Here is a 15,248-nt window from a genome sequence, read left to right as displayed (position 1 = left end):
AACATTTTCCTTATTTAATCATATTTACAAACAAGATATGTGTTTGTAAGAAACACTATGTCCCCTGTTGCGCTGCTTTGAAGCTATATATTTGACCTTTGACCTTGAAGGATGACCTCAGGGTTTTTTTTCCCTTTTTTGGGAAGATAGCCCATGGCTTTGGAATTGGGAATTTTATCGGCATTTTCATGAAATTGGGAAAATTAATTCATTAGCCTTTTTTTCCACACGAAAAGTCCACTAATTAGGGAAATACTTAATTTGATATAACACTTTATAATCATAAAAATTAAAATTGAGATAAATTAGACACTTCTTTCCAAAAAAAAAAAAAAAAAAAAATTTTTTTTTTTTAGTTTTGGAATTTTTTGCCACATTTTGGGAAAAAAATTATACTTTTTGGGATTGGGAACATAGCCGAATTTCGGCTATAAAATCGGGCCAAAAAAAAACCTGGACCGTGACCTTTCAGGCTTTCACCACTCAAAATGTGCAACTCCATGAGATACATATGCATGCCAAATATCAAGTTGCTATCTTCAATATTGCAAAAGTTATTGCAAATGTTAAAGTTGGCGCAAACCAGGGCTCGAATTTAACTTTTCTTTCTACTAGCAAAACATTGCGAGCAGCTTAAATACCAGCTCGCAAAATCAAAAACATTCTCGCAAATTTTAATGGAAACATAAATAAAAGAAAGATTGGACATAAGTTTAGTACTATTAAAACTAAATAAAATATGACATCAACCACAAGTTTTGGTGTTATATATTAAGTTCTTCTTCCCACTTTTTCACTGTTTTCGTGGAAGAATTTAATTTCCGTTTTTTGTCTCTCAACTCAACGGTTAACGTTGCTTTATATTTCGTATTGTTATTTCAATCTGTGGGAAAAACGAAAAAAGTTATTTTTCGCTTCGACGACATGACTGTTCAGGATTTTTGTCTTTTATAGGTAACATGTGTGGATAATCGACTGTTTCATGGTCTTTGTACCAATACCATCCGCATATATGTACTATAAGTATACCAGTCTACATACAAGGTGCGAGCTTCCACATATGTGTATTCTGACGTTCTATTAATTGACCTGCGGTTTAGCGTTCACAACGTCTATCGCATTTAGCAATATAACTTTTTTTTTCACTATTTCTTCACTCGCAAAAAAATTCTAGTGGCTTAAAACTTAACTCGCAATCGTTATTTTTCACTCGCATTTTGCGAGTGTGCGAGTGTTAATTTCGAGCCCTGGCAAACCAACCACCAGACCAACCAACAGACAGGGCAAAAACAATAAGTCCCCCACTATAGTGGCGGGGGACATAAAAAATAACTGGTGGTGACATTAAAGGATGTTTATTTGTGGTATAAATAAAATAATTATGTAATTGGGTAACTATACAAGAGCTGTCAGAGGACAGCGCGCTCGACTATTAGAGTGCTTGACAGTATAACGTAAGCCATCATAGGGAAATTGTTCATATTCAATAATTTTTAAGACGATCTTTCAAAATAAAAATTTTGGTGGAATCCATTGTGGTATTCAGGTAAGTGTTGTGAAAGTAATAATAAAATGTGATCACAAATATAGAAGTTATGGGAATTTAAGCAAAATGTTCAATTATATAAGTGTAAAAAGGGCCATAAGTATGTCAAAATGCTTGAGACAGTGGTATGCTCTTGATTATAAGTTGGGGTCATGTTGGTTAACAAGTATGCAAAATATAAAAGCAATATGTCAAAGGATATAGGAAATATAATGTGGGGTTGACGTACGCAAACTTTAACATAGAATTATCAATACTATGCATATTCTAAGTATAAAAGGGGCAATAATTCTGTCAAAATGCTTGATACAGTTGTCTGCTCTTGTTTATAGGTTGGGGTCATGATGGTTAACAAGTATGCAAAATATGAAAGCAATATGTCAAGGGACATTAAAAATAGTTGGGGCAGTACACAAACTTTAACATTTGCTGCATATTCTAAGTTGAAAAGGGGCCATAATTATGACAAAATGCTTGATAGAGTTGTCTGCTATTGTTTATAGGTTGGGGTCATGTTGGTCAACAAGTATGCAAAATATGAAAGCAATATGTCAAGGGACAAAGAAAATATTTGGGGTAGTACGAAAGCGTTAACATTTGCACGCCAACGCAGACGCTAACGCAGACGCTCACGCCGGGGTGAGTAGGATAGCTCCACTATATATATTTCATATATAATAGTCGAGCTAAAAATGACTGATATTGTTGTAATGTCACATTAAATGACATTAAATTAAACAGACATGTGGAAATCTGCAAGATGCTAATGTGTCTTATTTATATTGTTCTGTGTCAAAAATGTATCTTATTAATATGTGGCTACGCCCTTATTTTTTGTTAGAAATGAAATGAAAGTTTAAAATATGTCCTATATATATATATATTGTATCCATGTTTTTAAATGTGTCTTATTTATAATATATAGTAAATAAAACGGATTACAAAGTTAATCAGCTAGTATTTTTTTATTCAACAGATGTGTTCAGGCAAAAAATAAAATCAGTTATTTTGGCCGTAAATCCCATTGTTCCAATACAGTAGCCAGGTGCCTGTGCATTAAGCTGATAAGATAGAGATCACCACAGCAGGTTGCTAATACACAGTGTATTCATTCGGGTCTGCTGGTGTTATGTTAGATGTCATTTTTATCAGTTTCTAATTATGTGTAATTTAATTCGCATCTCTTCGCTTTACTCCACGTTCAATGGCACGCGCACTTAACAAAATTATAAAACATAATGCGTATCATTAGATTTCTTTTTATAAATTACGTACACGTATTATATGTTATATATTGTTATTTTCTTGTGTTTTTCTCAACCAGAAAGAAATAATAAAACATTGTTATATAAAAAGCACACTCGGAATTAGACCTTTAATTTGGAGCAATCCACAATTTCTGTAGCGTATTCTGCTCTCGGCCGCTGATGGTGTATTGTAATATGTAATATGAAATTCAACATTTGACTCTTACAAGAGGTAGCCTTCAGGTAGCAAGAGCTGGGGAACATATTCATTATGTTGGCAAACTACCTCATGTATATATATTGAGAAATTGAGTGCTTTTTGGTGGTCTAAAATACTATTGCGCTTTATATTTAAACTGAAATGATTTTTAATAAATCATGTCTACAATATTTTACAAGAACCTTTTTTTAATAGCATTAAACTTAATAGAAGATCTTACATTGATTCCATCGTAAATCATCATTTATTATTACTATTATGTTATTTAATAAAAGCACCAATTATTTAAAAAAAATAGTATTGAGTTATTTTAATCGTAAATTTACTTTCAATAGATTTACATTTTAAATTCAATCTATATTTTTTGGGTTTGGTACCTACAATTTCCTAAAAGAATTTGTTTGAAAAAGTTCAGAGGTAGCACATTCATGCCCCTTAATTCTTTACCGTAGCAGGGCTCCCCCTGGCACAAAAAATTCTGTAGCCAACATTTTAGCCAAATGGATTTTTTTGTAGCCAAATTTTAGAAACTGTAGTCAAAGTTTTAGCAAACCATTTGGAACTGTCTAGTCTACAGGGGTGTAAAAGAAGAAACTGCAAAACGAAGCTTTAATATGTTTATTACTATAATCATCAGGGATAATATTTTCCCGCAACATCAAACGGTCTTGATATAAAATGGGGAAAAGGTATCCGAAAATTTATGTCTGAAATCATCATGACAAATTACGTTAAAATATATACCGTTGATTTTGCCATTCATGAAGGTGGTATAATAAATGTACAAGTAAAATTCCCTTAGGCTTTTTTTTAAACGGAACATACGAGTTTTATCATTTTTATTTCAATGTTGTTTCGTGTGCTTTTTTATCATACTTTTTTTCATCGGTGTCAATATTCTTAAATCTGTGCAAGTCTATACCGATGTTTTAAATCGTTGTCAACTCGATAATAGCTTACAAACATGCACTGAACCAAACAAAAGTCTGTGCGTAGGTTGGCTACTGACCATAACTCAACCCAATGATTAAGGAATAATTTGTGTACGGTCAAGTTTGTTGTCAAATAACCCACGGCCGATAGTTCAGATGCGTAGGGATTAAATCACGAGTGCGAAGCATTTGAAACCATGCATCTAATTTTCCGGTCATGGGTTATTCAACAACAAACTATAAAGTACACGAATTATTTCGATTCTAACACGATTTTACCAAAGATTTATACAATGAATATTATTTTTCTTGGGTACTATTTTATGTGAAGTTCCGCACATAAAAATAACTTTCGGCTGTTCTGTCGATAAGATCCGTGACTTACATTCATGATTATATTACCAGAATATTACGCTGGTGGAAATTGTATCGGCATGTTTTGTTTAGTTACAGCGCGTGCCATTGTGTGACTTGTGTAATATTTCTCTAACGGCTTTTACTCAAATTGATTGAATTTAGCCAAACGATTATTTTATTAGCCGAATTTGCTAAATTTTCGCCATTGGCGAATCTGGCGAACGGCAGCGGGAGCCCTGCCGTAGGTATAGCATTATTGACTCAACTCAAAATTAATCTACAGTTTGCAAATATATGACCCTGATGTTATTCATAGCCAATAATAGGTGTCATTAACACCTCATTGTAGGTATACCACCTCTATAAAAACCAATTTACCGAAACCTCAACGGCATTTACTATATAAATCCAATTTACAGAACTTGTCATTTACCGAAACCTTCAGCACCCAATATAAAAAGAAGCTTAATATTTGAGAGTGTCAACAAGTTGGACTAAATGGCGACAAGGGGAATGATCAGATAGTGGGTGTGAGCTGTTAAATGTATTCTGGGTGGGCAATGCGGATGCAAGACATGCTGTAGCGGGCGTGTCTGGGCCTTGAAACATTAAGCAGGTGAAAGTGTAGTGATTTATTTCATTTTTATGTTCACTTCCAACAGCGTTGCTGTTGGGCTAGCTCTTTAGCGACGTGGTTAGTGTCTGACTACCACTATGGGGGTCGCGGGTTCAATCCCCTGTTTGAGCTCAGGATTTTTCACTGTAGATGTTTAAAAAATCATTGAACGATTGGTTCCTTTTGTCTAGTTCTGGCTTCCATAACTTTAAATGTCGCTTTTTATGATTTTTGACTGGCGCGACTTTATAGGTCTGTCAATACTATATAAACTGTACGCTGAAGTTTCTTTAGCTACCTTTTGTCATCGTTCTCAAATTAAACCGTCAAATTAATAATCGAAATATTAAGTTAACAGTAAGTTCGCTCGAAATGTCATTTACATTCAACTCACTAATTCAATATAATATTTAAAGATATCAAACAAATGGCGCAATAATTACCTTGTAAAACTCTTGTACACGACAAATTTTAGTTTGTTTTCAAAATTATTATTCTTATTTTTTGCGCCATTTATTGCCGCTGTATAATTTCGTGTCATGTGATCCGCAAAACAGGATAACGTATACCAACTTTTGCAACAGCCAAGTTGACCTAAACATGTGTACATCCGAGATTTTATGATTTGTCGATGCTATCTTTTCAAAACTATGGAGTCACTTCGATTTATATTTAAAAAAGAAAGAGTAAGGTAGATGAGCGAGTAAGGTAGAATATAGACACATTACAAAATGCTAAATTATTTAAACATTAAACGTTAAGGTCATATCAGGACGTCGCTATTACTTACATTACTGTTTATTTAATGTAGTGTTTGTCAAATGTAATGACTTTTTTAATTTCCTTAAAGGTACTTTTAGGTTTATAAGTGTGTGTATGTCCTTTCAGTAAGGGAGACTGTGACAAACCGGTCAAGGGGACACTCGGGCGGTGGGGACATGGGGTACATACAAACACATCCCATGAAAACATATGGGTGGTACGGTACACCATACTAGTTCTGCAGGTAAAACATCAAGCAGAGATCAAGAGTTTCAAGTAATGGCCTCGTCAAAGCCTACATTAACCTCTATGGCTTCGATTAGAAAGCGATTACCTTTCTGTTAACATTGGGAGCCTAATACTCGTGTGTGCTAACTAGTGCGTATTCAAATGACGTTAAAATTTTAACTCTACATATCACAAAGAAACACTTAGAAATTCTTATAAATATTGCTAAAGAAAGAACAGAGGCCCTCTATATATTATAACAAATAAAAATCCTAACACAAAATGGAAATGAGTCGTGCCTTTGGGAACAGTGCCTTATGCATGTCACCGCAGCATGTGTGTAAATTGTCGTCCCATGGTCTAAGAAGTCCGCACAAACTAAGCATGGACGATACTTTCCGCCTAGTGTCGTCATCAAGTCTGGTATATATTTTAAATAATACGCGTTTCCTCTGTGCCTCTTTAATTCAGTCGTCCTTTGCAAACGATGCAGTTTTTCCCTTCAATTACACCCAAGACTATTAATATCACTAAGCCTCTCTCTGTGAAAACGGGGTTTAATGCACGTGCGTACAGTGTCATCAAATATGAGCCCTAATTTTTTAAAGAAGCCTCTTTTTAGCGAAATTCCAGCTTAAGCAAAATTGTCGTTCCTTATTGGCCTGTGCGGACCATCTGGGACGACACTTAACGCATAAACATTAAGCCCCGTTTTCCCAGAGCGATGCTCCATTAGATATGTTGCTCCTCATTTTTCATTTTCCGTCAATTGAGACTGCTAAATAAGCAAGAACATTTGCCAGTCGACATCGGTCGCTTTTAACGCGGCGTTGCTTGATAAAGCCGCATGCCCTAGATTGTTTGGTCTGCAACAGACAGTGATGGCCCAGCTTATCCCGCCAATGTGTTCCCATGATGCAAAGAGGGTTGACGGTTGTGAATCAGTTTACACAGTCCGTATCTCCAAGATTTAAAAAAAAAGAGACGGAATCAAGCCTAAGTCGATGGAACTGACAAATGTGTTATTGTTAAAGAAACCGTGATACATATTTCAGATATTTACTACAATAGCATATACAAAACTAATTTATTCATAATGTTTTGAAATTACAATACTGCCATACGAGTATTATTTAGTTAGATTAGTCAATTGATGCATCGAATCAAAAATCTGTAATGATGATATTAGAAAATTGTATATTATAAATAGTATTGCTAAAACATGCTAAAATTTATTGAATTAATGAAATGGGATAATACGAGTACCAACAGAAACTTAGCTATGTATGTACATAAAGCATTTAGTCAAAGAAACCTGTATACATGTTATTATGATTTATTGTATAGAATTCATTACTCAAACTTGACTTCTCGCTTTTTTGTAGATTCGTCGTTGTTGTTTTTGATATTAACATCATAGGATTGTTAAATAGATCCTTAATGCTGTAATCCAAAAAGTATATTGTCCAAAACCTTTTCATGTACTGATACTTAATTTAACAACTTTTGAAATTCAATACTGATCACATGTCATGCTTTTATATATGTTAATATGTTTTGATCATGGGCTGTATGCCTATTGTATATATTGAATAAACCATTAACTATATCAAGAAACATCTTAGATCTTTGATCGAATCCATACTAAAACCGAAAACAACTATATATTAAGGCTTCGATTCACAACGCGTTGACGCGTATTGATAAGTTTCTCTAACTCCGCGTCAGTCTTTGCTTGTTCACACACGGTAGGTCTTCTTCGACACATGGCAACGGTGTTTGAACTGATGACTTTTGCCGAGAATAGCTGAGTATACGTCATAGTTCCCGCTACTGCGCCCAGCAGACACCCAACCCAGTAGATCTGCAAACAAACACGGAAAGCATCTCAGCCTCACTTTGGCAAAAACGGGGCTTAATGCATTTGCTTACAGCGTCATCGCGGATTAGCATGGGAACTCCGCGCAAGCTAATGCGGCTGTTATTATATTTTGTTGTTTAAAGGAAAACGAGGATAAAAAGAGGATAAAGAAAATGAATTGTCACGTCAGATTTTCCGGACGGTAACACATCTGCCCCTAGTCATGAAAAGTTTGTATATTTCGCGATATTACACAAGAGCCTACTAGGATGTTAGATTGTGTACATGGAGCAAAAAACAACAGCATATAGTTATTTAAAAAAATGCAGAAACTAGTTCATCTGATTTCGGTTTCCAAAACGACATATAAAACATTCTAAAACAATAAGTGCGTAAATAAATGATAAGTTCAAGAATATCATACGATATTTTTAGAAAACGTCATACCTCATACGTCGTAGTTAGAGCAGGTATTTTTATTCATATATTTTCGCCCGTAATAAACTCAACGGTATCATGCGTTTATCTATTTGTTGTGGATTTTATTATGAAATTGCGTATTTAAAAGTTGTTCGGTGTATTGCTGTACATATTTATTACACTAGCGTGTATCGTAATGTTGCGAATCTTTACTTATGAATGGTCTTTATTTTAAGGTTATTTTTAATTCTTGAAACATAATGACTTATTTACGGTTATTGACGGAAGTTTTTCCTAATAATACACATGCACGTTGACTATTACTCCTACTTTAAAATTGAATCGCGCACGTAACAGTAATCTAGGTAACGTCGCGTTGTTTCATGGTTGAAATGTTCGGCGCGCTACCCGTTGTTATCGAGGGAATCGTATAAATACTACGAGCTGGACTACATGTCGACATATCGTATAAAGACTACGAGCTGGACTGCATGTCGACATATCGTATAAAGACTACGAGCTGGACTGCATGTCAACATATCGTATAAAGACTACGAGCTGGACTGCATGTCGACATATCGTATAAAGACTACGAGCTGGACTGCATGTCGACATATCGTATAAAGACTACGAGCTGGACTGCATGTCGACATATCGTATATAGAGTACGAGCTGGACTGCATGTCTTCATATCGTATAAAGACTACGAGCTGGACTGCATGCCGACATATCGTATAAAGACTACGAGCTGGACTGCATGCCGACATATCGTATAAAGACTACGAGCTGGACTGCATGTCGACATATCGTATAAAGACTACGAGCTGGACTGCATGCCGACATATGATTGCATCTACACTTACCCACTATAAAGACTACGAGCTGGACTGCATGCCGACATATGATTGCATCTATACTTACCACTATAAAGACTACGAGCTGGACTGCATGCCGACATATGATTGCATCTACACTAACCCACTATAAAGACTACGAGCTGGACTGCATGTCGACATATGATTGCATCTACACTTACCCACTATAAAGACTACGAGCTGGACTGCATGTCGACATATGATTGCATATACACTTACCCACTGTTGTCGTATAAAGACTACGAGCTGGACTGCATGTCGACATATGATTGCATCTACACTTACACACTATAAAGCCTACGAGCTGGACTGCATGTCGACATATGATTGCATCTACACTTACCCACTATTAAGACTACGAGCTGAACTGCATGTCGACATATGATTGCATCTACACTTACCCACTATAAAGACTACGAGCTGGACTGCATGTCGACATATGATTGCATATACACCTACCCACTGTTGTCGTATAAAGACTACGAGCTGGACTGCATGTCGACATATGATAGCATCTACACTTACACACTATAAAGCCTACGAGCTGGACTGCATGTCGACATATGATTGCAACTACACTTACCCACTATTAAGACTACGAGCTGGAACGCATGTCGACATATGATTGCATCTATACTTACCCACTATAAAGACTACGAGCTGGACTGCATGCCGACATATGATTGCATCTACACTTACCCACTATAAAGACTACGAGCTGGACTGCATGTCGACATATGATTGCATCTACACTTACCCACTATAAAGACTACGAGCTGGACTGCATGTCGACATATGATTGCATCTACACTTACCCACTTTAAAGACTTCGAGCTGGACTGCATGCCGACATATGATTGCATCTACACTTACCCACTATAAAGACTACGAGCTGGACTGCATGTCGACATATGATTGCATGTACACTTACCCACTATAAAGACTACGAGCTGGACTGCATGTCGTCATATGATTGCATCAACACTTACCCACTGTTGACTCATCTTCCCAGTTACGATTGCTGGGCCAAAATTTCTTGCAGGATTCATGCAGCCGCCCGAAATGCGCCTCTGAAATAGAAGGATACTTTATCGATGTGTGCGGACAGTGTATTCTAAGGTTAAAACTGTTAATAATGTGTACAATCTGGTGTTTTGCGACTTTGAACTTGTTCAGAGCTACGTACTTGGCAAAGTGTAAATGTAATGTACAATCCATGTCAATGCATGAAATGTTACCGTGTAGTTTACCCGCCTCTTGCGAAAATGTATATTATGCCAGATGCGGTAAGCGTGACTCCAGACCAGCCTGCGCAGTCGCGAAGTTGGGTCAATTGCTACCATATCCTCTAATAAGACCAAAAATCCGTGACTTTATAGCGGACAGCGTTACTGCGCGATTGCACTGGCTGGTCTGGAGCCGCGTAGGTCGCATATGGCAAGCGGTTCGACGCATAATCCCAAGAAACTAGGTTTCTCATGAGAACCTAGGTTCTCAAAATGAGAACCTAGGTTCTCAGAATGAGAACCTAGGTTCTCGCTTGAAGATTGCACATGACGTCAAGAACCCAAGTTTTCAAATGAGAACCTAGGTTTTCATGAGAACCTAGGTTCTTATTTGAAAACCTAGGTTCTCATGAGAACCTAGGTTCTCATTTGAAAACCTAGGTTTTCATGAGAACCTAGGTTCTCAGAATGAGAACCTAGGTTCTCATGAGAAACCTAGTTTCTTGGGATTATGCGTCTAACTGCTTGCCATATCCGTGGTTTTCATTTGGGAACCATAGGTTCTCTGAGATCCAAGGTTCTCTGAGAACCTAGGTTTTCAGAGAACCTAGGTTCTCTTGAGAACCTAGGTTCTCATTATGAGAACCAAGGTTCTCATAGAACCTAGGTTCTCATGAGAACCTAGGTTCTTTGAAAACCTAGGTTCTCTGAGAACCTAGGTTCTCTGAAAACCTAGGTTTTCTGAAAACCTAGGTTCTCTGAGAACCTAGGTTCTCAGAGAACCTAGGTTTTCAGATCTCTAGGTTTTCAGAATTACGCGTCGGACGGCGTAAACTTGCTCGTTTGGAATACGGGACACATTATTCAGGGCGCAGGATCAATGGGGTTCACATATGATTACACACGGGCTGGACAGAATGAAAACACGCCGTTAAGAACTTTATTTTTGCTGATATCTCAAGTTATTGAAATATGTTTGCAAAGTCTTTAGCGCATAAGTTTTTCTTGCAGTGTTGCCGATATCTTACGATTGAATAATACATTATTACACATAATCAATAGAGATAAAACTTTATGCCATAATGATTGCTTCCTACATGTAGGTCACAGACATACTTAAAATAGAAAACTGTACCGTACAGTCGTTTGAGGCCCGAACAAGGGAACTGAATATTTGAAACTCATTCAATGCTGTTACAACGTATTATGTAACGATTGATCTGAATTTTAGTCTCAAAATAATATTTACAATTAAAGATGTATTTCATAAACAGTTCAATTTTTTATTAACGTGTTCAGACCAATGTCGACCGATTACTTTACTAATTTCATTACTCAAGAACACCCATGCACGGAAACATGAACAAGAAGCGGTCACCGACGGCTTATGCCTGTTGTCACAAATATTCAACAGATAAGTTTCGTAGAATATTACTGAGCATTGTCTGAACATTGTTCAGAAAATGCTCTTGGGGAGAAACATTCACGGTTTCACGTCTATTTCTATTCATTTTACACATATGCCGCCAGCGTGTACCAAGCAATGGGAGACAACTGGAGGTTAATTATGGCAAGCGGTTCGACGCATAATCCCAAGAAACTATGTTTCTCATGAGAACCTAGGTTTATGAAATCCCAAGAAACCAGGTTTCTCACGAGAACCTAGGTTCTCATGAGAACCTAGGTTCTCATGAGAACCAAGGTTTATGAAATCCCAAGAAACCAGGTTTCTCATGAGAACCTAGGTTCTCATTTGAAAACCTTGGTTTACGCTTGAGAACCTAGGCACTCATGAGAAACTAGTTTTTTCATGAGAACCTAGGTTCTCATAGACACATAGAACTTAGGTTCTTATGAGAACCTAGGTTCTCATGAGAACCTAGGTTCTCATTCTGAGAACTTAAGTTCTCGTTTGGTATCCTAGGTTTTCACAAGAACCTAGGTTCTCATTTGAAAACCTAGGTTCTCATGAGAACCAAGGTTCTCACTTGAAAACCTAGGTTCTCATGAGAACCTAGGTTCTCATTCTGAGAACCTAGGTTCTCATTGTGAGAACCTAGGTTCTCATGAGAAACCTAGTTTCTTGGGATTATGCGTCGAACCGCTTGCCATAGTCGCATATGACATAATACCCCCTTACGCATGACGCGGCTCAATTGTCTAAGGTGTCTTCAGCACATTATTTCATGAGGCTTACTTTCACGTATTTCAACTATCAGTAATTTCGATCTTACATATTTCATTCACTCATAAACTGTATACATGTATATTCAAATTAGAAAAAACACAACAAATTTTATTTGTATTATTCACGAAATAAAATGCCTTTTCCACATGCTGACATGTTATATGCGCTTTACAAACAAAATTTGTTTCAAGAAATTTATCTCGTATTAAAATGTGTTTGTGATAAACGTATAAATCGTATTTCCAACACTAATCCAGGGGATTTGAGTTTACGGAGAGACAAAGTATCGATCAGCACTGACATATAAACTCAAACGAATGTCTTCGTCGTATTGAACAATCATCATTACATACCGCACACAGTGTGTTGGCTCCTGCTATCAGACCCACGTACAATGCTGCCGGTGATGTCACATCGGTTCTGTTTTTGTCAATGAAAGCAAACGTCCCAAACAGCAACACAAAAGTTATCAGAAACTCGACAAGTAACGCCTGCACGGGTGTGACGTCACTTCCGGGAATATGTAAACCAAGGTTTCCATGTAAGTCTTGGGGTGTTAGCTTTTTCACTAGTAATACTGCTACTACGCTTGCAGAGCATTGAGAAATACTGTAGAAAATGAACCTTAACACCGTTATTTGGCCGTCGACAAGAAAACCAAGTGACACGGATGGGTTAATATGACCACCACTGACGTTAGCTAGCGTGTTTCCGAGCGCTGCAACGATGAAAGATGTGCCAACGGCCAACACAATTGAATCTGGAAGTTTTTCATTATCCGGATCATAGAGTCCGAAAGAGATTGTGTAGAAACACGCAATAAAAGTTCCAACAAATTCTGAGAATAATGCTCGCCAGAAATTTAGGCTTTTGAAATCAATTATTTCCCTCTTAAATATCCCTAGGAGTCCATTGTACGTTTCATTAAAATCTGGTTGCTCAGTGGTTGCCATTCACTATTACATTAAACTCATTCACTATCGCATTTAGCACATTCACTATCGAATTAAAAGGATTCACTATCAATGACTTATGTTAAGCTTTCTATAAAATATCTGCAAGTTAGTGTGAGTGCTTATGAATGATGCTGACCCATAATTGTAAGTTCCTTCGGCAATACGTAAATATGTGTGTAATGATTCGATACTAAACATGATACAGTTCAAAAGATCAAACAGCGATCCGCTTATTTCGAGTTTGAATGATGTCATTTACTAGTGTATATAAGCGGTCACAGGATGACATATATGGTAAAGATTAGATAACATACGTAAGTTTATTTAGATTGTTAAGATGTATACATTTACATATCCTTTAATGAAGACAAATTGGAAATGTTGTTTAATGCATGACATCGGTATTACAACTGTGTTTATTTCATACATCGAAGACAGTTTTAATATCTGAGGTATATTTGAGAATTGCTTTTTGGAAATCGGTCTTAACGTATAGTGCCGACAAAGAGTAGCCTGTGCAGTCTGGACATGCTAACGAGGTACGACAATCTCCGCCTTTACTGGATGTTTGCTTCGGAGAGACTTCCTTAAAACGAAAAATACTAGTAGCACAAAGGCAGAATGTGTCGTCCCTCAATAGCATATGCGGACTGCAGAGTTAACGCCTTAAACCTCGTTTTCCCTGATTTGAGTCGCGTTCTAAGAAAACTGGGCATAATGCATGTGCGTAAAGTGTCGTCCCAGATTAGCCTGTGCAGTCAGCACAGTCTAATCAGGGACGACACTTTCCGCCTTAATTGGATTTTTGCTTAAAAGAGACTTCATTTTAACGAAAAATGTCATAATAGCGGAAAGTGTCATCCCTGATTTGCCTGTGCGGACAGCACAGGCTAATCTGGGTCGACACTTTACGCACATGCATTATGCCCAGTTTTCTCAGAACACGACTCATTTAATCTATAAGGCAAACAAACTCTGTTTTTAAATAATGTTCGATAACAAAAAGCTTGATTAGTCTCGCCAAATACATGTCCAGTTACTATTTTAGTTAACGTAGTGGATTTTAATTAAGTGAATAATAAAATTTCTCTCAACTTTGTCAGATGTCAGACCGGAAAAGAGTTTTTATTGCAAAATTCATATATACCTTTGCCTAGAACTTCATTATTATGTTTATTATACTCCTACGGTAATATAAACATCTATAGCCTGAAATGAATTTGTTGTTGTTTTTTTAAACTGACATTGTTCTGACAAAATTCTTATGTGAAACTTCGTAAGATTTCAGGCAGAGACAGACTTATTTACTGAAATTTTTATATCTGCCATTGCCATTTAAGTGTTACAAGTATTTTAAAGGTAATATAAACATCTACAATCCGAATGAACTTCGTTCCTACTTTAACAGTTCCGGTATTCCTTTAATTGGCTTAACTGCTTTTTTTCCCCAATAAAGTCTTAATTTTAAGATCATCATTGATTTCGTGATGATCCTTTGTCACGATACAAAAAGCGCCAAAATTATGCTGAAAATGTACAACGTCACGTCGTGGAACGGTATATTAATTGTTACGAGCAGCCACATGAACGGTTTGGTTCAAATGTATAAAATGTGAACACTAAAAGCAGTGGTAACATATAGTTGAATGAACTTGAATCCTAGGCTAGATTGCAATTTACCGGTACGCAGTTGTTAACCACTATCGACAAATTCCTTTAATTGGCTTAACTGCTTTTTTTCCCCAATAAAGTCTTAATTTTAATATCATCATTGATTTCGTGATGATCCTTTGTCACGATACAAAAAGCGCGCC

General features: G+C 36.7%; 2 protein-coding genes and 1 long non-coding RNA gene across 3 annotated transcripts in view; 1 reads left to right on the top strand and 2 right to left on the bottom strand.

Moving 5' to 3' along the window:
* The window catches only part of LOC127859851 (condensin-2 complex subunit G2-like), a 104,020-nt gene extending 98,529 nt beyond the window's left edge, over nucleotides 1-5,491 (bottom strand). The window contains exon 1 of the mRNA XM_052397387.1: nucleotides 5,362-5,491. The gene's annotated coding sequence lies outside the window, so the exon portion shown is untranslated. The remainder of the gene's footprint in view (nucleotides 1-5,361) is intronic.
* A 9-nt stretch (nucleotides 5,492-5,500) lies between these two features.
* LOC127859857 (uncharacterized) lies at nucleotides 5,501-7,351 on the top strand. The gene is made up of 2 exons (XR_008039479.1): nucleotides 5,501-5,626; nucleotides 5,807-7,351. It is a non-coding gene; the product is annotated as an uncharacterized LOC127859857 (long non-coding RNA).
* LOC127859855 (aquaporin AQPAe.a-like) lies at nucleotides 7,229-13,679 on the bottom strand. Its single transcript, XM_052397429.1, has 3 exons — nucleotides 12,832-13,679; nucleotides 10,054-10,134; nucleotides 7,229-7,772 (listed from the first exon to the last, which is right to left on the bottom strand). The coding sequence occupies exons 1-3, from the start codon at nucleotides 13,429-13,431 to the stop codon at nucleotides 7,569-7,571; spliced, it is 885 nt and encodes a 294-aa protein (XP_052253389.1). The 5' UTR covers nucleotides 13,432-13,679; the 3' UTR covers nucleotides 7,229-7,568.
* Nucleotides 13,680-15,248: the final 1,569 nt, after the last annotated feature.

This window comes from Dreissena polymorpha, chromosome 15 (assembly GCF_020536995.1).
Source record: "Dreissena polymorpha isolate Duluth1 chromosome 15, UMN_Dpol_1.0, whole genome shotgun sequence".
NCBI lineage: Eukaryota > Metazoa > Mollusca > Bivalvia > Myida > Dreissenidae > Dreissena > Dreissena polymorpha.
This window is presented reverse-complemented; position numbering and strand designations above follow the sequence as displayed.

Bases quoted from the DNA above. Each gene is read 5' to 3' on its own strand.
- LOC127859855 (XM_052397429.1), bottom strand. From the start codon at position 13,431: ATGGCAACCACTGAGCAACCAGATTTTAATGAAACGTACAATGGACTC. The intron at 10,135-12,831 runs GTATGTAATGAT...CTTCTATTTCAG, and splicing joins GAGCCAACACACTGTGTGCG to AGGCGCATTTCGGGCGGCTG. The intron at 7,773-10,053 runs GTAAGTGTTGAT...GTTTGTTTGCAG, and splicing joins GGAAGATGAGTCAACAGTGG to ATCTACTGGGTTGGGTGTCT.